General features: G+C 43.1%; 1 protein-coding gene across 1 annotated transcript in view; it reads left to right on the top strand.

Annotated features, from left to right (window-relative positions):
* The window catches only part of nolo (ADAMTS-like no long nerve cord), a 266,805-nt gene that overhangs the window by 120,026 nt on the left and 123,068 nt on the right, over positions 1-23,711 (top strand). The window contains exon 2 of the mRNA XM_025299459.1: positions 23,489-23,608. Within this exon, the coding sequence (XP_025155244.1) occupies positions 23,489-23,608 (120 nt within the window). The remainder of the gene's footprint in view (positions 1-23,488; positions 23,609-23,711) is intronic.

Raw genomic sequence — 23,711 nt, 5'->3', positions numbered from 1 at the left:
TCATTTCTCGCTCGCCGTGTCTCGCCGAATTATTCTTTTTCGCAAGATGAGATCGCTCGATCGACTCGCGGCTTCGTGGGCGACGAGGCAAAGAGTCGCGCTCGGGGGAGAGAGCGCTTCGGCGAGCGCGTCGCTCTCTCGTGGTACATGTAGTGGCCGGTGTATCGGGATGGAAAGTGACAAACGAGTGGGTTGTAAATTCCGGGCTTTCCTCTTGTACCCACCAGCGGGTCTACGCTCGGGAAGTTCTTTTCCACGTACCACGTACCACGCCCCCGGTCTGCCTCCCAAGAAGTTGAAAACGAGGGACGCGTAACGCCGTGCCCACACGGCCGTGTACGAGTCCGACGGACTTCACACCGAGAGAACCGCCGATAAATCCGTGAAAAACAAGAGGGGGGTCCCCCCGACCCCACTCACACCGTGGAAAAGACGGAGGGGCAGAGGAGGGGAAAAACCCACCGACCGACCAAACAGCCTTAGAATTCGCCCGTCCTCTAATTGGACAGTGAGACTTTACTTTTTTCTCCCTTTCCTCTCTGCTTTTTGCGTCTCCTTTTTATCGAGACGCGCAGCGTCACTCCCACTCGAACAGAGGAGCATCCGTCGGGAAATTTACGAGTGGCCGCGGACCGCTTTCTGATGTTAAAAATTTACGACCCTTATGTACATCCCGGGACCCTTCGTCCTCGCGCGCGGCTGCTGCTTCTCCGTAGGATTCGCTCCATTATATCCTATTATTAGTAGATCGATCCTATCGGGAGACTCCCGAGCGCCCACGTGTATCTTTTACAGACGCTTCCATCCCACCATCGACCATCAACGTCACCCCTTGCCCTCTCACCCGCGGTGAGACTTTTGCCTTTTTTTTCCTCGAATCCCGGGGTAATTCAATTTGCGGGGATTCGACGTGATTAAACGGGACGCTTTCCTGCCATACATCCGTGGTCGATTGTGAGCACGTGTGCGTTGAACTCGGGATGATGGAAGATCAAGGGACATTCATCGTGATGCACGTAACGTCCGATCGTTCTCTTTGGTGTATCATCGGTACACGTGAAAAAAGCGTAACGACCCGGGAGAGGCGTAGTGACACGCATGCACACAAACACACATGCAGAATGTAACAGCACATACAGGTCAGTATGACGGGTTGCTTGCCCCTATTCGGATAATAATGCAGAGGTTTCCGAAAAAAGTCACTCGTTGACTTTGTTGATAATGATATTTGCCGTATTCCCAGTTATGACAAATGCAACTAACTTTGCACTATAAGCATTGTGACAGTTTATCGGCCGTTTACCGACAGGAGTCGAGGAGCCTCGTTGAATTAGAAAAGATGTTTAAAAAATGAAACTGAGAAATAAATATTACGGAATAAGGCAGAATAAGTAAGAGTAATATTTAAAGAGATAAATAATACAACATATTTCCTGGTTTCGCATAATTTCTTAATTGTTTTCTCATGTTGGAAAGTTCGATAGAAATTCGAGATTAGGAAGAACGATACAAAAATATTTAAAAGTCTTGTATACTGTATTTCATCCATGTTCCTACAAAAAATCGCTTCCGCAAAAGTATGAATGGACTAGAAACTCACTATAAATATTGATTGCAATTTAATCGACTGCAACTATTAAACATATTACAACTATTAGACACATTTTCGATACATTATAGTCTTGTATCTTTTATCGAAAATAGGACATGTTTTTCGAAATTTTTTGCAGCTTGATAGTTGCGATCGATTAAATTGCAACTAATATGTATATTGCGTTTGTAGTCTATTCATACTTTTGCTATTCATACGTATCGTCCTTTCTAATCTTCAATTTCTATCAAATTTTTCAACGTGAGAAAGCAATTAAGAAATTATGCAAAACCAGGAAATATATAATTGTATTATTTATCTCTTTAAGTATTACTCTTATTTATTCTGTTTTATTCCTTTAATATTTATTTCTCAGTTTCATTTTTTAAACATCTTTCCTAATTCAATGAGGCTCGACTCCTGTCGGTAAACGGCCGATAAACTGTCACAATGCTTATAGTGCAAAGTTAGTTGCATTTGTCATAACTGGGAACACTGCAAATATCATTATCAATAAAGTCAACGAGTGACTTTTTCGGCAACCTCTGTATTATCATCCGAATAGGGGCAAGCAACCCGTCATATTGACCTGTATGTTGCTGTTACACCCTGTACACACCATGTGTACCTTGTGCGTGCGCGCTTGCACGCATAGCAAGTTTTTTTCCTAGCATACTTTCGAAATATATTCAGGAAGCTCTCCGTGAACGTGTTTAGGCGTCTCGATACATCGTCGCGAATCTCCAAGGGAGATGTTCCTTTATTTTGGCTTTCACTCGGGAAAGAGGCAAATTCGTGCGAGAAGCCAGATAAAGGGGAAAAAACGTGTTTCTCGATCCGGGCAACGCTGACGTATTGTGCGGAAATAACTGACTGACAGGCGGACGCTTTGAAAAATACGAACGGAGGAGCAAATCGACCAACGAGGAGCAGCGGGAAGATGCGGCGTTAGCCGGCCGGTGAAATAATTTATCGTGGAAACCGCGTCTTGCCTTTTTACGTTCCACTCACTGCGGAAAAGGAGGAACGTCGTCGTCGTCGTCGTCGTCGTTGTCGTCAACGCTCTGAGTACGAGAAGAATTTGTGTTCGCGGGCATTAGGAGAGGATCGTCGAAGAGTCGCTTCGAAAATTCTCAGCACCGTCGGCGACGCGTGTGCCCGTCGGGTCTCGAACAGGTACGCGACTCGGAAAGATGCGATCCTTATCGGAGATAAGCGGAGATTTCTCAGTCAAACCCCGGTTGTGAAAATGTCCTTTGACCCGTTCGGGATGCCTCGTCACTTTCGTCCGGCGAGAGGGACTTGGTTTCCTTCTCTCAAGATTTATATTCGTCGCCCATCGAATTAATTGTTGTTTCGTGTTAATCGTATCGCGTTGGAAAAACATTGATATTACGATTAATATTTTCCACGTAAACACATACTATATACATATACACACACGGCCTATGCTTTTAATCGACGAATTGGAATTTACAATCGCTTTTCGAATGAATTTAATCGCACGTGGGAGGACAGGTGGGTCGTATTGATAAAAATTGTCCGCACGGCTGATTTCCATTGTCTGTCCCGGCCTCGATTTTCCGTTACTGTTACGCTTTGATATCCGGCGCTTCTCTTTCCGCCGGTACTCCTCGAGGAAATCCAGTTGCGAGTTTCACTTCCAGTACTTGGTTCGTGCTCCGTTGCTCTTGTTCGACTCTCACCATACGCACACACACACACACACACACTACTTTCAGCATGCACTTCTTTTGATGCCTGGCAAACGAAGGGTTTGCCAAACACATCAGCCCATCATACTCGCGATACGAGCGTCGTTAGCGTTACGTACCCTCAATATCGAGGTTGTCAGACGCTCCTTCGCCGTGTCGGAGGAGTGTCGTTACTAGTCACACGCATCTCTATTTCTAACATTTTCTTCACAAAACAACGTGCCGTCAACGAGCCGCCTCGTGCGACGCGTGCAACCGGTCGCGCACTGTTCGCCATGTGCGACGTAAATTTTACATCAGCATGATTCGGAGAACATTGATCCAACATTAAACATATCGAGCACGCGCCCAGCTGCTAGCCGCGGATCCAGCAGACGTTGGAATTGTGCGAAGTTTGACAGTGAACTGACAGCGAACCTCTACAGTGCATTATTCAGAGCGATCTGGCTTGCCTGACTGGAAAATTTCCAGATAGTCTGATTGCGATAGTTTGATGGCAAGCCGGTCTAAATCGCACTGCTAAATAATGACGTTTGCTCTATCCCAGATTAATGTAGGTGATTGCCTCCAATATTAATAGCGTTAACAGATCGTGTCGTTTTTGCTCGCAATCGAGGGCAAAAATATTTGCAAGTACGGGTAATGTTGCAAATGGCAATCACTGCGCAAATATCGTGTGTATAAAATTCATCGCGATCTTCAAAGTGTCGATATCGAAAGCGCATGCGAGAGAGAGAGAGAGAGAGAGAGAGAGAGAGAGAGAGAGAGAGAGAGAGACAGACTCGAGGCGCGAAAAGTTTCTTAACGAATAGCAACGTCGAGCGCCGATTGCGGCAATCGAGTCGCTGTAAAAGTAAATTCGCAAAAATTAAGTTCGTTTTCAAATGAGAGGAAAGGGTGAGAGCGGTGGCGCCGGCTGCGGGCCGGGAGGAGTCACGAACCGTGTTCGCTGGGAAGGTTCAATTTCGTTTAATGAGAAGAACGCGGGCGGAGGTGTTTAGGTTTGTAGGCAACCATGCGAGAAAGTTTCGCCTCCGCTCGTGGACGAGAGAAAAACCGGAGCGGTGCGCCGGGAGGTCCATGGAGATTTTATCGTATAACTATTGGGCGGTTACACGCCGCGTGCGAGCGCATCGAGGTAGTTCACTAGCTTAACGCTAGGTTATGAGGTTCAGCGCGCTTGAGTTTTTGACTAAGCAAATGATCCGAGATAAAGAGCGACCACTTCATGGGAGCGTATGAAAACAACAAAATCTCCTCTCTCTCTCTCTCTCTCTCTCTCTCTCTCTCTCTTCCTCTCGGCCACTTCTCGTGTATTTCATCTTATGGATGAAAATGATCGAGCGGCTACTTCTTAACAAACCACGATTATATATTGCAATTTATTTATCTCTGGACAAGGCGCGCGATGACGAAACTGCAAATAAGAATGAAGTTTTACGAACAACTTGACAACATATGCGCAAACAGAACGTTTTTTAGCCGACAGTCGCACTTTCAAACGAATTAGACCAGAGCGATGTTTGGGGAATTTCTTTTAGCGCTCGTATCGTCAGGTATTAAACGTGTCTCGCATTGTACCGCGACCGTTTCCAATCGTGACCGCGTAAAGCGCGTGATTACCGTCGGAATTTTCAGCGAAATTGGCGCGGCGAGAGATACCGCGATGTCAAACTGCCAATATCACCGCCGTTACTCTTTCCTTAATAAAGAGCTTCGTGTGTCTGTTTTCCGAATAAACGCTCGTGCGCCGCGTTCACCCGCCCACGAACGATTTTCTGATTATACAGCTTCTAAACAGACTGTCGTGTCCACGGGCCATCGAGGAGGCCCCGCGAGTCGTGATTTCGCCGGACTATCAGGAGCGAAGTATGATTTATGGCCGCTCGTAGTCGTCGCCATAAAATCGAACTTCATCTCCGCGGCCGCAGTTTACACGTAACATCGCGATTTTGACGTCGTTCTTGTTCTCCCTCGTTTTCGTTACTTCCTCCACCCCTCTACATCTCTCCCGTGCCATCCGGGTTTTCAGCTTAAATACGAGCGATAATATGGAGATTTTAGGCGAGCCCGGCGGTAGCTCGCAATAGCTCCGATATTTATTAGCCTCGGGACTTCGAATAAGGTCGGCAGAGCTGAAGAGAGCGCGAGCCACACAGCGCCGTTGAAAGAAAGACGGTCGAGCGAAATTTGCGACAGCGAGACGGACGCGGGGAGAGATGCACGATTATTATTCCACAGAATTTTTCACATTTTGAATTTCGAAAAAGCCACAAGACGCGCTGCCGCGCGTTCGTTCGCTCGCGCAGTATTTGAATATGTAAGTCTTTGAGCAATATCATAAGGATATAACCTGGCATAAAGTGCCACACGCGAGTGAGTCTTGAGAATATGCGTTTTACATGAAGTAATAACGTACGCGCGCGCGCGCGCGCCCGCCCGCGTGATAGTAACAATAAAATCAAAGGATCGTAACACGAGGAAAATGATCGAGCCCGCCGTATCCACTTTATCTGCAACATCGGGAAACGTTACGCACATGACTGCCTATCTATTATGCATGTATAGAAAGTGACTACATCTTCCGCCAGGGTGGGTTTGATCGACCCGTAACCGCCACTTTTGTCGAGACTCCTGAATAATATACCGTGGAAGGGTTCTGAAGTGCTCCTTGCTCTCTCTCTCTCTCTCTCTCTCTTTCTCTCTCTCCGTGGCGCGCGCTCCTTCCGGAACTAGTCGAGTCGACGTTGACGGACCTGCTTTTAAACGACAATCTTCTTGCGATAAGTCCTTCTGGGCCGGAAACCTTCGTAAAGCGTCATAACGATTTCCATGCCTGTCGGTTGCTCGGCGATGGACTTTCCTACGGACTCGGGAACTTGGTCCGATTGGACGTGTCGCTCGGTGTCTAGCTGGAACGAACGATCGTCGACGGTTCCTTTTCGAGTCCTGTATTAAAACTTCAAACTCGCATGACTCAGCGAGGAGGATCTCTTTTCAGTACAATCACGCGAAACGCGGGTTGTGAAACCCGTTTGTGGAGAGACGTCGTAGCGTCGGCTTTCGCCGCAGAGCATTTTTGTACTGTGATTTGATTCATCGGTAGATTGCGAATTTGCGCTTTTTACAATCATAAGCCAACGCAAGAATCGTTTATCTTAACTGCCTCGTCCTATTCGGCAGACACCGTTCGGTGAAGACGCGTGTCCTTCGGCGAATATATACGTGCGCCGGTGAGGTGCATTAAATCAGCCTGTCCAAAGTAAATCCGACGTGCGGACGCGATGGGATCGTTTTTCACCGCGTCCCGGCCGCGTTCGATTTGCACAGCGGCGTAAAAGCGTTTGCCATAACGAACGAGCGATTCTCTCTCTCTCTCTCTCTCTCTCTCTGCGCGCGCGCGCGATTTTAATAAACCGTTCCTGTATATATTAAAATGCAGCGTGTGTAAACGCGCGCGCATTGTACGTTGCCGGCTATCGCCGGCCGTAAGGGATTAAGGGCGTGATGCAGCCGCGCCGCTCGGGCCCGATCCATTTCTCATCGCCGCGCTGTTTTCTAACATTGAACGAGTTTCGCGCGTTGCGATTATATATGCGGGCATATTTCATGTTATGCAAGTCGCGGACGATAAACGCGGTATACGCGGGGTAACTCGCCTATAAACCTGACGTCGCTCGCGAAAGAACTCGCTTTACTGCCGCATATTTAACTTTTATACTTTCCGGGATCTTAAAAAAAATTATTTTTTTCTCCGGAGCCTGCACGTGAATATCCGCGCGAGTGTGCAGCCACACCTGTGCGATATCTATACATGTGGAGTAACGGGGGGCGAGGGCGAGGGCGAAAGGGAGGGAACGAATTGTCCGTATAATGAACGAGGATTTAATAACTCGCGCGGAAAGGTCAGAGTTGAATTGGGACAAGCGTGTGCAGTTTCAATAAATATTCCATTAACATAATTCAAGCAAATAACGCGGCATAACACGTGTACACGTGCGGCCGGAGGAAGAATAACGGGCGGCTGGCGGCGAGAAAAATAAGCGTCACGGGCGCGATGTGTCCGCAATCCAACGGACAATGCGAATCCGAGATTTTTTAATAGTTGTTAAATACATGACCCTTAATAAGGGCACTGACTTTCACACCAAACGAATCGGCTGCGATGATCGATATCAGATGCGCGACATATTTATACCGGAATTTTTCATGACACACAGTGTCGTCCTATTCCCGTGACACGCTGTGCATTGTAAAAATCCCTACAGATCTTTCATTTACAATTCGCCGTTAAAGAGTTGGATCAAACCAAGGCCGGAGCGACTGGAACGGTACGTCGCGACAATTCAAGAGCATCGCTCGAGAAATTGGTACTCTCCGTTTTCTTGAATAACGTGGCGTGTTCACGTTCATGAAGGAACCCGAAATATTTTTCGCCTCGGACTCTCGATATCCGAGGCATCGGGCCGCTTACACGCGTGAGCATACGCGCGCGTGTCATCACGTTCTTTCATAAATAAACGCGCCCTCGTACTCGAACTCGGATTATAATACGCGAACGTGGGCGTGAGGCTCTAATCTGAATACACGACGGACCTTTTAGTGCAACTCCTCGATACGCCGCCGACAACTCCGCGTCCTCTCGCAGCCTAGCCGTCTCCGTTGCGTCTCGACGTTACAGATGCGATTTCGGCCGAAAATTAATTTTATTCACACCGTGACGCAAAGTACAATCCCATGTCTCTCGCCGCCAGTGGACGCGCATTCTTCTTCCTCCCCCTCGACTTTCTCCTCCTTCTCTTCTTTGTCCTCGTCCCCCCGTCTTTTCTCGCGAGCGACGACGCCGAAAAGTCACGGACAGTAACAGAAGCCTCTTGATAATAGGTGGACGGGGCAATCATGGATTCATTTTTCTCGCTTGATTTTAAGGAACTCGACGAGACAGAGAACCGCGCCCCGACGCCGACGGGGAAAACTGCTGTATTCGCTTGCTCTCCCTTACTTTCTTCCTTTCCTTTTCTCCCTCTTTCTTCCTCTTTCTCCCTCTTCCCCCTCGGCGGTTTTACGCAACGCCTAATCAGGACGCATGGGTATTTCACATTAATCAGAATTAAAGACATTTGCCACTGGTGGACGATCAATTTTAATCGCGGCGGGACGTCGAGATGTATCTCGTGACGCTACGCGATTTGGGATTAATTGCTGCCCCATAAATCGCGAGCGCGCACGCGTGTGAATTACAACGCATCGTTAAACTCGAACAGTTCGCATAACACGAACTCTGTGCGTAATAACGCGACGGGCAAGAGACATTTCGAGGAACGATTGTGTGGTGAGTGTTGAAAGCCGCAACTTATTCATTTTTCCTTCAGCGAAAAAATGTTCGCAACTGCGAGATGCGTGACAAAAGTGTCTATTTTCACAATTATTGTGTGTGTTACTAATGATAACATTATTATTATTATTATTTATTCACGGGCACTAGACCCGTGAATAAATGGGTCTAGATTTGACGTAAAAAGCTGAAATACAATATTGATTTGCGTGAGACGTCGAGAAAAATTCGAAATGTATGAACTTATGTAACAACATAAGTGAACATAAAAGAAATAAGCGATAGAATATTAAATTATATTAAATTAAGCAGACAGGTACGCAAAGAATATGGTTACAAGTCATTTATTGCAGACATTTTAGACGCAGAGCGTTTTAACTTATCTATGAAAAGCAAATTAGACGTATAAAAAACGAGGTCTAAAAAGCAGTCTTGGACATGCATTAAAATTTATCAGTGCGAGTAGGTCTATTTGAGGACAGCCTATATTACCATTTATAATATAATAAGAGAATAATATTATAATCATAATATTATAAAATATTATAATCATAATATTATAAAAGAATTTAGCATCCACTAGATGTCTGCGATATTCCAATGTTTGTAAATTAAGAAGCAAGAAGAGAATAGTGATAATCATGCTTATGCTTATGGGATGATTTAGCCTAAACGAGACAAATCCAATGAACTTATGCTGAATACATTGAATCTGTTTTACATAAATTGTTTGATAGAGTGACCACAATACATCCTCATATTCAAGATAGGGACGAATCAACGTCACGTAAAGCAATTTAAGAGTAGACGGGTTCTTAAAATCGAGGTTCGATCTTCTGATGTATTTGGGTGCTGTTTTGCGCAAATTCATTTCTTTTCATTTTTTCCATGGTTACAGCACCACCTGTAATCCGCGCAACTTCGCTTCCCACTTGGGACGTACGAAACGCGCGCGCATGCTGCTTACGCACAACTTACGTCGCACCTGGCTCTCGCAACACGCCGCGGTTAACTCGGTTCGTCCGAAGGAAGTGGACGGAGACCGCCGAGTCGAGGGGAAAATTTGTATTCTCGATGTTGGCCGCTTTAGCCGCATTATCGAGGGCGACGCGTGCAAGCTAGTTTATGGTTTCGATCCGAGAAGGGGCAACCCGCGTCGAACTTCGGTCGAGCCCGAGCGAGCCCAAGTTAATTACTGGAATTAATGTGGTCCGACGGCGTTAATCCGCGCGCGGCACGCGAGCCAATCAAGAGGTCAGATAAGAATTAAATGGCATCGGGCCGACGCCTCGTTAGCCGTCCCGTGTCGGACATAAATTTCACGCTAAGCCCGGCTCACTCGGTCGGGGCTTCACGCCGATAGAAGGTGGGAATCTCGTGTTCGCGATCGCGGGACGCGTCTCCATGTGTAGCACACATGCGCTACTTTGTACAACGCTTTTACTTTTGCGCAGCCGACGAGCGTATGTGTATTCACGCACGCACGCACACACATACGTTTTCTGCAAGCTCGTCGCGTGGTGTTGGGCGTTGATCGGCCGACGAAAATCTTGCTTGACTAAAGCAATCGGCAGGTCAAGGATACGAATAATTTAATCGATGGGTGAAATTAATTATTCATCGTTTACCATACGATCAATCAGACCAAAGCGACCGATTGAAATAATCGTTATGCTCGATCACTCGAAAATCCTAGCGATGTCCTGCTAGGATTTATAATGTTCATAAATATCTCAAGCCATTTATGCTCAAATAAAAGAAATTTTTTTGCAGCGAAAGGTTATTATTTTTCCTCGAAAAATTGTACATGATTTAAAACTGTTTTACACATTACTACAAATTTTTACCAAGTATTTATAGTCCATGTACGCTCAAAAATAAAAAATAAAAGAATTATGAATGAAAATTCACCCGTCCTGGTTTAATAGGAGGTACCAAAAACATCCTAGTGTTTAAAGGTTAACGTCAATCGGTTTAGTGAGCCGAAACTGCAATCAATTCGAGTCACGCCAACAGCGCGAGTCACACACGCGAAGGCTCGTGTAATCGATGAGAAGAAGGTTGCAACATTTTCCATCTTTCAAGGAACACGCAACACAACCGTATCCGATAGGAGAATTTCTCTTTCTCGACGGTCCTCAGGAAATGCGTGTTCTTACTGGCCACCAAATGCGTCCCGAGCTTTGTTCTTAGATGAAAATGTCACAGCTTTTCTACAAGCTGTACATATGTGTCCGACGCGTGCACAGTTAGACACAGATTATGATGTGTGTGTGTGTGTGTGTGTGTGTGTGTGTGTGTGTGTGTGTGTGTGTATCAATTACCGCGAGTTCGATCGCCGTGATTAATCCGTTCGACCGCCTTACGATCGAATCACTATAATTTTCTCGCTGCCGAAGCCGCATCTCTGCCGACGAGAGCATCTCTGACCGGGCGAGCGCGGCGACGGCGGCGGTTCGATAATTATGATTTTCCTAAGTGATAGTTTTAACGTGCACTTTAACGTTAAAATATAACGCTCGATGATATGGCGCGCGAGCCGTAACCGGCGAGCCGTAACCGGCGAAACTATATAATTATACACGGCGAGATCCGATCTGTAACGATCCCCCCGAGTGGGAACTCTTACGAGAACTCCCACGGTGAGCCGCGATAGAAGGGAAAACACACAGTCATAATGAAGCGCTTAGTCCGCGATTCGATGTGATATCGACACGACGATGTATTACGATTTATGACCTCCGCCTTTACCTCCGCTTAATCGAGCGCTGCCTTAATAACAACCGCTTGAAAAGCGCTTGCTTTCGTAAGCGTAAGAGTTTAGCTCGTGACGGAATAGCAGCAGCAGCAGCAGCAGCAGCAGCAGCGGCGAATGAGCGAGCGAGCGAGCGAGCGAGCGAGCGCGCGAGCGCTTCTGCCCGTTAATTCCAATCTGTACGAGTTCATTTTCTAGGGCCTCGAGAAGCGCCGACCGCGTTAACCTTTAATTACAGGGCGGCTGGAGGCCCCTAAATTTATCGCTAATAACGTTGCGGCGGACGTTAAGCTCCATCGTAGCCGACGGAGATCTTCACGGGTACGCGTGTGCGTATGTCAAACGCGCGCCACGTGTCAAACGAACGCGCCATACTGCGAATATATATTCGCGCTCGCTCGTCCCTGCGTGCGCGCGCGCCCGAATACACGCATACGTCGGTCGATTACTCTCCAGCGTATTATTCCTTCCGAGTGATGCTGTTATGAAGCGCGCGGCCAGAAAAAATAAAGAGAGGGACGCGGCAGGGAAGAGCGGCGAGGGTCGCGCATCGTAAATACATCATCATGCTCTCATCGTCACGTTGGAATCTCTTTGTGCGAGTCATGACTTTGTGCGAACGAAATCGAGCGGCCGAAATGTGAGGCGTCCGACGTTACGACTCTTGCCACTCGGGGATGCATTTCGAAGGACAAACGCGGGAAGGAGTCCTGTCGGTGCACTCGATGTCATATTTTTGCAACAGTTTTGAAGAGAATGCTGATTGCTGCGCGGCTCGCGACGTGGAATCACAAAGGAAATTTCGCACCGGAGAGTGAAAAAGTTTCGTGCGACTTTCGACTCTTTCGATGCCTGGAAAGTATTCCTACGCTTGATCGAGTTTTGCGAAAAGATTTTTTTATTGTATTTATTGATATTGTTAAATACTCTTAGATCTTTAATCAAGGTCAGGATGAGCCAACATGGCTTGTGGACGTTAAGATGGCGGATTTTCGTTCCTTTTGATTGATTGTTGATTTTTAAAAATACAAGTGAAACGTTTCGATCGCAACTTTGGGCCGTTCTCGCTGCAATTACACAGACCTGCGAGATTTTCCCCATGGAGATCTGAAAGTGTTTTCCTACGTAATTTTTTGCGTTGAATCCGAATCTGGCCGTAGAATTTGTCTAACATGTCAGGATTGTAAAATTTTGTAAAATATTCTAACTTAAAAGTGCAAAATAGGTCGTTTTTTGACATTTTCAGATGTCAGATAACTTTGAAACGCGATGATCGACTCGTTAATTTGGTCCGCAGATTTGGATTCTTCATAACAAAATCTATGGAAATGCATATACGTGGTTTCCGAAATGATTAAATATTAACTTAAATATTAAATATTTACAACTCTAGGATACTTTATATTAACAAATTCCATTTTTTTGGTATTTAAGGTAAACGTCTCAGTGCTTGAATATGTCCCAATGATTGAATTCTTAATAATATATTTTTGTTTATTAAGATATTTATCAATAAATGGAACAAAATGATAAACTAAAAAGAATGTTTAACATTTTTTTAACAGAAGTAAATTATGAAAATATATAATTTGACTATAAATCATCATTAAGAAATTGTTTATTTTGAGTATAACAGAAATAGTCACATTTTCACTTAGTTTCTTACCATTTTGAACAAGATATGATGTTTACATTTTCAATATATTTTTGAAAATTCTACTCATATTTACTTACATTATAAATATATAATGCTTTTTATAATTTTAAACTATCAAATAATACATTTAAAAATATCATTTTATCTAAAAGTTTCTTTTTAAATATAAATATATTAATGTTCAATCATTGGTACAGTCAAAATTATAATGACCCGTTGATTAAACACGTGTTGATTAAACAGTTATCGGTACACATGTCACTTATATTCATGTCCCATTGATTAAACAAATGCTTGCGATAGATTGTGAATAATTCAGGCTTATAAGGAAAGAGAATTTTTATTTTTTAACCGTAAGTAAGAGTTTTTACATTTAAATTGAATATTTTTTTGGGTATATAATAACAAAATTATAGTGACAGCATGGAGATAAAGTATTAACCTAAAACATAACCTTTTATTATGTTGATTTAACATTTTATTTGTTTTATTGTCAACTTTAGTTTATTATGGGGAAGAAAAAAAAGAAAAAGAATTATTCACAAACTACTCTTAACGTTGCTGTAGAGGCAATTAGGAAAGGAATGAGCATATATGAAGCGACATAGAATTTAGAATATCTAAAACAACACAAAATAAAATTCCTTTGGAAGATTCAATGGATTCAGTTACTTATTTAAGTAAAGAAGAAAAAAGTGCAATTGTGGATAATATATCTTGGCGAAGAGTGGATAATATATATTGGGTAACGAGGCTTTCTAGTAACCAAAAATCAGTTGCTTGACACTGTTCGTATTCTTATAATAGATTTAAAGAGATAAATACCTTTTAAAGGCTAAAGACTTGGTCATCCTGACCTTGGTATGGAGAATTTATACCAATTTATTTTATTTTCTTTTATTTTCTTTATATCAAAATTACCAATATAATTGTACATTCAATTGTTAGGTCTGTACTATTCAGTAATTAGGACATGACTAATTTCTCTGTTCAATTACTAGTACAAATGACATTACCTAGTATTTCATTAAAATTATAGTATACAACTACTGATTATTTCATTTCATATTATTTTTCAATAGCTGATAAACTAAAGTTTTATATAAACATTAATCTTTTTAGTAATGCTATTAGTGACTTATTGATAAAAATATAAAATTGATCTAGTTTTGTTATTAGTTCAATCATTGGGACATTTACCTGAGCACCGAACGCTTCATCAGATCAATTTTCTCAGAACTCTATCAAAAGATTTTTCGGGTTACTAATTACGGATTTAAAGTCAAAATTTGGATTTTCAAAATGACGGATCAAATATGGCGGCACGAAAATAAAATAATCATTATAATTTTGCTAACAATCACTAACAAGGGGTTTTTTGGGTCACTGATTACGACTTTGAAGTCGAAATTCGGAAATTCAAAATGGCGGATCCAATATGACGGATAGGATGTCGAGATAGAGCATGATTCAGCCAAATAAGGCAACATAGGCCAATGAGCCAACCAACTAGGGTAAGATTCACTAGACTAACTTTACACAGAGATCTTCTTTTGTTTCACAAATTACAATCCATACTTCTGGAGTGAACTAGTCATTTCGTCCCACAAACAAATAATAAACTGCATCACTATTCTTATTCAGTTTTATACCGACGCTCGTGATTTATTTTTGATATTCTTTCATTTGTCACAATTCAAATATTTCAAGAGAAGAGAAACTGTTCGCTTGCATCAATATCCAAAACAAACGCTAATTAATTACAACTGACTAACTGCACGTGCCGATCTTCTGTTTTACAAATGACAATCCAGACTTCTGGAGTGCACTAGTCATTTCATCTCACAGAGAAATAACTGCAGCACTATTCAGCTTTTTGTATCGTCGAAGCTCATCATTTATCTTTGGTATTTTCGTTATATGTCACAATGTCTAACAGAGTTTGTATAAACCATCCATTGTATAAATCATCCATTGTATAAACCAGATAAATTCTGTTACGTTTGCGGTCAGTATGTCCTCGAGAAACAAAGATGTGATATTAATAATGCTATTAATGTGTTGTACTTTCAATATTTCAATCGTGAAATTCAACACCAAGATAAAAATTGGTTTTCGCATAAAGTGTGCACAAATTGTTATACAGTTCTGAGACATTGGAGTAAAGGTAAACCAGAATACATGCTTTTTAGTGTACCAATGGTTTGGCAAGAACCTACTAGTCATGAGGAGTGCAATTTTTGTTTATATAACTTGCATAGTTTTAATAGTAAAAATATACATCTTATAAAAAATATCTGGATGTAGCATCTATTACGAAGTCTACTCCCGTTGCATCAGCAAATCTTCTTCCAACTCCTCCAGTAATGGTAGATGAATGTGAAGAAGAAGCTACATTTGAAAAAGCATCTGATAATGAGGATTTCATTGCGTGTGACTGTGATATTATTCCACAATTGATCGACCAAGCTGCACTGATTTAATCAGTGATTTTAATCAGTGAATTTAACCAGTGATTTAGGTTTATCAAAAGAAAAGACCGAACTATTAGGATTTCGGTTACAAGAAAAACCTCCTCCAAACTGGAACAACTATTTATTGGTATAGGTTTCGTGAAAAAAAAATATTTGAAATTTTTTTATGAGCAAGATTCCGTGATATTTTGCAATGACGTATCCAGTTTATTACAAGAGTTGGGAGTAGTGTACTATCCTAAAGATTGGAAATTTTTCATAGATGCTTCTAAAACAAGTTTAAAGGGTGTTCTTTTACACAATGGAAATAAATATATCTCAATTCCCATATTTCATTCGGTGCACCTACGCGAGTCTTACATCAATATGAAACTAATTTTTGAATTAGTGCAGTATGAAAATCATAAGTGGAAACTTTGTGGTGACTTAAGAGCAATTGGCATGATTCTTGGGCAGCAAGGTGGTTACACAAAATTTCCTTATTTCTTGTATGAGTGAGATAGCAGAGCATATGAGTTGCATTGGAAATAGAAGAATTAGCCAAAGAGAAAGTCATTGGAACTAGGTTCACGAAATATTGTGAACGAAGCATTGATTGATTCGAGAGACGTACTGCTACCATCCTTGCACATAAAACTAGGATCAATGAAACAGTTTGTTAAAGCACTAAAGGAAGACAGTTGTAACGGCCGAACTCCGCGGTCCGGTCGTTGCTACGCGTTTTGTGCGGATAAGGCTCGTCGGAGTCCGGGTTCGGTGAGGAGGAAAGCAGCGAGACGTTCGATTGCAATATAAATAGGTTAGTTTTATTCGATATTTAGATGTCTACAAGAGTTCGGCCCCGAAGGCGTTGTCGCGGGTTGCGGGTTTATTAGGCGCGTCGTTACGGTACGGTACGGTGCGGTGCGGTGCGGTGCGCGGTACACGTGGGTTTACGGACGGATAGGCCGCGCGGTAGGCGGGGCCTGTTGCGCGACGCGTGTAGACAGCGAAGACAGTAACGGTGCGGTGATTAGTCTCGCCTCGTGACGCTGGGCGTCTCGAACAATTATTGCCCAATAATACTTGGCTCGCAATCGCTCGCGCAAAGATGGTCGCCGAACCGGAGCGACTCTCGGTCGAACGCTCGCATGCGAGTCGCAAAAGACGCGAAAGGATTTCGTCCGTCGGGGCCGAGGACTCTCGACAGAGAAGGCGCACGCACCTTCCCTTTCCCCTACGTTCGTGGCGGAGAGCGACCAAATGCTGTAGACATTCAGCGGAGACGGCGGACGCACCGCGTCTCGGGTCCTTGGACTCTAGACGGGATCGCCCAGAGGCTGAGCACGCTCAGCGAAGTTCGCCGATGGACGAACCCCTGGCTCGGGGCGGTGGGTAAAGGCTAGAGACGGCCGAGTACGCTCGACTGAGCACGCGCACGCACGAGCCCAGGAAGACAGGAGACGGCTAAGTATCGAGGACGCTCGATCGAGATTGTGGACTCACGATTCCCGTTTGCTTAGTCGTCGGTCGGGTAGTCGGAATTCGGAAGGCAGAGCGAAACGGTCCGGATATTCTCTCCTTCGGCTTAAAGCATCTAGATCGAATGACGGTACGGATCGGTCTGGTCCAGCGTTACCAGATCGTGAGATTTTTGATCAGTTGATATTCAACAGCGCATGCACCAGCTACGTCACAATCCCCACATCGGCAGCCTTGTCAGTATCGTCTTTAGATGCAGCAATAGGCGCTAATGTGGGGCCTATACGAAAACCTGAACAGCACGTATTGCATATACGTATGCAATGTATTATCATATTACATATTAAAACAAGAAACACTCACAAATGATACACGAGCATTGTGATATCAATAGTCGATTCTTAAAGGTCTTCGTCATCGCTGAACGTAAAACTATTATTTATTATATGGTAATGAAGTAAAATAGCTTGTATTCCCAGACAGCACCGGACATCCAATGGATGTACGTTTCACGTCCAATTTATGTCCGTATGTCCGATTTACGTCCGTGGACATAAATTGAACATAACAAAGATGTCCTTATTGGACATCGGACCTGTAGGACGTCCGATATACGTCCATCGGACGTCCTATGTTCGAAGTTATGACAAATGTACGTCCTATGGACGTCTTTTGTAAAAAAAATGGACATATAACGGACGTCCAATGGACATCCGTGTGCTGTCTGGGCCTTGTAACCAGACAGCACGAACTTAAAAAATGATGCATAAAAGACCGTAATACGTTCTTTTATACACTTTTGTTATACATCTCTCATTATCCTATACTCATTTTTCAATACATCTCATTCTTTTTTTCGAAGGGCCTTAGCGATACCTTATATTCCAACGAAATACGTACGCGGCTGGGACTGAGCGGAGTTGCGCTTATTGCGCATGTGCGAAAACATCTCACGATCTGGTAACGCTGGTCTGGTCCTGAGGAGCTCGATCGCCGCCGTTTTATAGTCGTATTCGTTACGATTGACACGGCGGCGATCGAGTGGCGCGCCAATCGGCGGTGGCGGCGCCGGCAATCGGCGGCGCGTGATCGCGGCGGCGCGCGATAGCGGCGGGCCGCGATCACGCGAAATGTTATCAAAGTCGACATAAAAATCTTAAATGGAAACTCCAATTTTTAATTACACCATTCTTTTCCACCAATTAATTTGAACAACTTTTGTCTGAAACATTTTTTATTTGCCTAATATTTTTAAAAATATTTAAGGATAACTTGGTAACCTTTTTAATATTTAACTTACGATATTAACTGTTTGTCGGGATAAAAGAATGGTACTAGACTTTTCTATTCTACTTGGTCTCAAGAATATATTGTTACAATAGCGCCCTGACTTTTGTTAATTTGATGATTTTGAAATTTCGAAAGATCGATAAATTAACAAAAAATAGAGCATTATTGTACTAATATATTCTAGAGACTAAGTAGAATAGAAAAGTCTAGTACCATTCTTTTATCCCGACAAACAGTTAATATCGTAAGTTAAATATTAAAAAGGTTACCAAGTTATCCTTAAATATCCTTAAATTAGTTATCATTAAATATTTCAAAAAATATTAGATAAATAAAAAATGTTTCAGACAAAAGTTGTTCAAATTAATTGGTGGAAAAAGATGGTGTAATAAGAAATTGGAGTTTCCATTTAAGATTTTTATGTCGACCTTGATAACGTTTCTTCCAAGGTCATTCCAAGGTTAAACAATTATCAATATCTGATAGCTTTTTTTAAGCTCTACAACTTTTGTTTCAAACATTGTTTTAAACAATCATTATTTTTTTAAATAATTAGCCGTTCCGTAACCTTTGACAGACCCTATAAGTTTGATTGATCTTCATTGTATTGTCATCTCAATTTTATATATAACTAAAGGGTGTTTACTCGTAGAGTGTCAAATAAATAAATAAATAAATAAATAAATAAATAAATAAATATCAAAGAAGATGGAATGCAACTATGCTAGCTGACTGCTGCTGCTGGTGTTTGAAAGAGATGAAACCAATATCATTCACAAAAGACGTTCCAATTCTCGAAGCTTCGAATAGAAAAGAAAAAGATTCTACAAATCCCTTTGAATGTTACCAGACGATATCTTGTTCAATTTTTGTCTTAGCTGGCTTGATTGATCTTCCCTTAGTTGACTGGATCATATCTTATCTTGCCTTAGTTGGCTAGATCATGCTCTATTTCATTATCCTATCCGCCGTACTGGATCCACCATTGTGAATTTCCGAATTTTGACTTCAAAGTCGTAATCAGTGACTCAAAAAACCCCTTGATACACTGATAGAAAAATATAGTTGAATTAATTATAATCTCTCACTATATATTATATTAGTTCATTTTGGCGTCAACCATATTTTTATAGTTCGTGGAAACCTGCAAAATATAGTAGAATAAACACAAATATATAGTCAATGATTGTCTTAAATAATTGTTTAATTACTTTTACCACATATATGGTAATTTCTCATTCACAAATATAGTGAGATTTAATATTCATATAGTTACATCTATCATCATTTAGCAAATATTCTGGTAATATTGACTATATAAAAGAGTTATTTTTACCTACCATTTTATATTTACATCCATACAATAATTTTAGTTTAACTTATTATAATTCTTAGTAAAAATATTATATGGTTGGTTATACTGTGCTTATATCGTAATTATTACCGATATTATGGTAATACTTACTATAAATATGATATTTCGGACTATAATTTAGTTACTATATCATTATAGTTCCAAATATCATATACTTTTCTCTCAGTATAGTGATTGTTAGCAAAATTATAACGGTTCTTTTTATTTTCGGGCCGACATATTTGATCCGCCATTTTGAAAATACAAATTCGGACTTTAAATTCGTAATCTGTGATCCGAAAAACATTTTGACAGAGAGTTCTGAGAAAATCGATCTGATGAAACGTTTGGTGCTTAGGTACCAAAGAAAGTGGAATTTGTTGATATGAAGTGTCCTACAGTTGCAAATATTAAACGATTTCGGAAACCATGTATACGTATGTATACATGGTTTCCGAAATATACCATGTGTATGTATTTCCGTAGATTTTTTCATGAGGAGTCCGAATTTGTTGATCAAATTAACGAATATTATCGCGTTTGAAAATTATTTTTATCTAAAAATATAAAAAACTGGCCTTTTCTGCTCTTTTAGAATATCTTAAAATCCTGACATGCTAGATAAATTCTGCGGCCAAATTCGGATCACGCAACGCAAAAAATTACGTAGAAAAATACCCTTAGATCTCAGTGGGGATTCAAAAGTCTCATTTTCGCAGTCCTATGTTATCAATTAATTTCAATTAGGGGGGAAGAACATTGTCTCCTATTATATTATATTACGAGGGCAGTCTGAAAAGTTCTCGGTCTGACACATAGATAGCATTAGAAACTGTCAAACTATAATTGTATTGGAAAGTGGCATCCCTGATATAAACCCATGTTTTTATTTCGATCTGTCAAATCATTCGAGTAGTAACACCAGTTTAATATTGACGTGTCATTGTCTTTTTTTAAAATGGAAAAAAATTGAATACCGTGCAGTGATTAAATTCTTTGTTTTAGATGGTTTAACACCAACAGAAATTCATCCGAAATTGTTAAAAGTGTATAAGAATGCATTACGTTCACTTTCCGCTGTGAAAAAATGGGCTGCTCTTTTTAAATCTGGTCGTACAAGCCTCGAAGATGATCCACGCGAAGGTTGTCCAAAAACAACATCACAAAACGTTCAACAAGTCCATGATATGGTGTTAGATGATCGGCGAGTGAAAATGCGTGAAATAGCTGAGGCCATAGGCATCTCAAAAGAACGAGTTGGAAATATTTTGCATGAAGAATTACATATGAAAAAGCTTTGTGCAAGATGGGTTGCCGCAGTTGTTAACAATTGAGCAAAAACGCACTCGAATGCGTATTTCTCAAGCGTGTTTGGGTCGTTTTAAGCAAAATAAAATGGATTTCAAGCGTCGTTTCATAACTGTTGATGAAACTTGGATTCACCACTGTACATCAGAACGAAAAGAACAGTCGAAACAATGGATTGAAGTCGGTGGACGTGCACCAAAGAAGGCAAAGACGGTTCCATCAGCGGGAAAGGCTGATAGCAACAGCTTTTTGGGATTACAAAGGTGTTTTGTTGATCGATTATCTTCAGAAAGATAAAACGATTAACTCTGAATATTATTGTAACCTTTTGGATCTATTGGATGCAAAAATTCGTGAGAAAAGACCTGCTTTAAAGAAGAAAAGAATCGTTTTCCATCAAGACAATGCACGTGTTCACACAAGTGTTTTGACAATGGCAAAATTCAACGAATTAAAGTACGAATTGCTTGAACATCCAGCGTATTCACCAGATTTGGCTCCCTCTGACTGTTATTTGTTTCCAAACCTGAAAAAATTCCTGGCTGGAAAGCATTTTACATCAAATGACGAAGCTATTGCAGCCGTGGATGGATATTTCCGGCAGACCTTCCGGAATCACACTTTAATAATGCAAATATTGAATTATTGGAAAAACGTTGGAATAAATGTATTGAAGTTTTAGGAGATTATATTGAAAAATAAAATATATTTCACGGCAAAAAAATTTTCTTTCATTGTTAGGCCGAGAACTTTTCAGACTGCCTATAAGTAGTCATCCGCTTGACAATTTACTTGTAGTGTTCTTTCACACTAGCTTGATCTTTCGACTTTGCATTTAGAAGGCAAGTTTAGTTGGAAGAAACGAGAAACGAAATTCCGAGAGTCCGTCGCGACGGATTTTCGCGACTGTTCGCGTCGCGAGCGCGCGATCTCGGACATTTGATCAGGGTTACATTTACACGTGCCATTCCCCTCTCTGAGCGATCACGTATATATAGATCGCGCGCCGGCCGACGTCGTCGTGATCCCCGTCGAGATCGAATCGTTACACGTTCCGCCCGCGCTCGTGACTAATGCTTCCACGGCGGACAGCCGATTGTTCCAACAAAAATGTATTATGCGGCGACCGGAGACGGTCGTAAAATATGAATCCCTCCGGTTGGGAAATTTCGCCGGAACGAGCGCTACGTGCGCTGAGAAAAGGCAGTCGTTGAGACGCGAGCGAGCGAGCGAAGCGAGCGGTGGCTTGTTATAAAAGTTCCTCCTCGCGTAGCGTAATACCGGAGAGTGGGGTATCCGTTTTCGAGCGAAACTACGGCCACAATTAAATTGCTCCTTCTTGCGCACTCTTTTGTCTCGGTGGCGACCGTGCGGATTCACTTTGCCGTTTCTCCTGACCGCGCGCGCGCGATTCGGCTCGCGGAAACGGGGGGGGTGGGGGGTGGGGGGTAGCGCGCGCATCCTCCGAGACGCTCGCTCGCTCGCTCGCTCACTCGCAAGAACAGCGTCACCCTTGTTCGTTCGTCCGGGCTTTCGCCCTTTCATCTGCCTGGCACTCCGCGAGCCCCGTGCAAATGCGCAGAGGGCCAAACGACGGTCCGAGCTAGCGGACTAATAGCAGGACTAATAATCGGCCGATACCGTTGCGCCGCCTTATGCCCCGCGTGACCGTTCCCTAGTCTATTCGGAAATGGATGTCGGCACCTTCGCCGGGATTACGATCGATACCGCTTTCTGACGATATTCCGCTTGGCAGCTCGCTTCTGAGTGTCCCTCGTGACGGACTAATTACGCGCAACGGCGCGACAAGCCGAGCGAGCGGACGAACGCACACACGGTGCCTTTGCACAGTCGCAGACTCGCCGTCTACAGTCCTTCATTTTTCAACGCGAATTATTAATCTCGCACTGTAAAACTGCGCGTCACTCCCACGCTCCTACGCTCCTACGCTCCTTTTCTTCTTCTCGCACTTGACGATACGGGCGCGGAGAGACCTCGCGTTTCCGACCGCGCGCCCTCTCTCTTTTGTTCCCTAAGGCAGATTTTACAGCGGTTTACAACGGACACGGTTTATACTCGAGTTTAAATTAAGTCAACGGCAAGTCAACGCGGCTCTCGTTACGAGTTTTCCTCCCATGTTCCTCAGATGTGGACGTAAACAACCGTGGAAAAACAGCGCTCGTGGGGGGAGGGGACAGGTTGTGACCGGAGAAGAGGAGTAAATCTCCGAACTCGAAACCACTGCGACAACCGGAACGTTTCGGCGGAGAGGGACCCGCCGTCGTCCCGTCGGCCGATTCTCGGCATTAATTTTCCCCGGGGTCGGAACGTCCCATTGTTATCTATCGTAGAGGGCCCGAAGCGCCATATCTCAGCGGGCGGGACAAATCACCACGTGGCGGTGGCCGCGCTATTTCTCGTTAAATCTGACCGGCGCGCCGCGTGTATAATAGATTCTTCTTCCAGCAGCGGGGACTTCGCCCCCCCTCCCCCTCCCACCCTAATAACTCGAGCCTCTTTATAAGCGAGCCCGCGTCTCTGCTTACAGATATGCCTGCTAGGCCTCGTCGTGAGCGACAACAGCACGATCGGCGATCACTCGATCACAGAGGACGTCTCGGAAATCAGCAACACTGGCAACGATCTCGCCGCCGACGTCGTAGATCAGGTAAAATGCTTTCCGCTCACTTTCGTGGGGGGTTCGGCCGCGATCGCAATCGCTTTACACGCTGTGACGTATGCGGTCGAGCTTTGAAAGCCGGCTCGGGAAG

Source organism: Harpegnathos saltator, unplaced genomic scaffold (assembly GCF_003227715.2).
Source record: "Harpegnathos saltator strain DR-91 unplaced genomic scaffold, Hsal_v8.6 scaffold28, whole genome shotgun sequence".
In the NCBI taxonomy this organism is placed as follows: domain Eukaryota; kingdom Metazoa; phylum Arthropoda; class Insecta; order Hymenoptera; family Formicidae; genus Harpegnathos; species Harpegnathos saltator.
The sequence above is the reverse complement of the archived record's forward strand: the minus strand, read 5'-3'. Positions and strand labels throughout refer to the sequence as shown.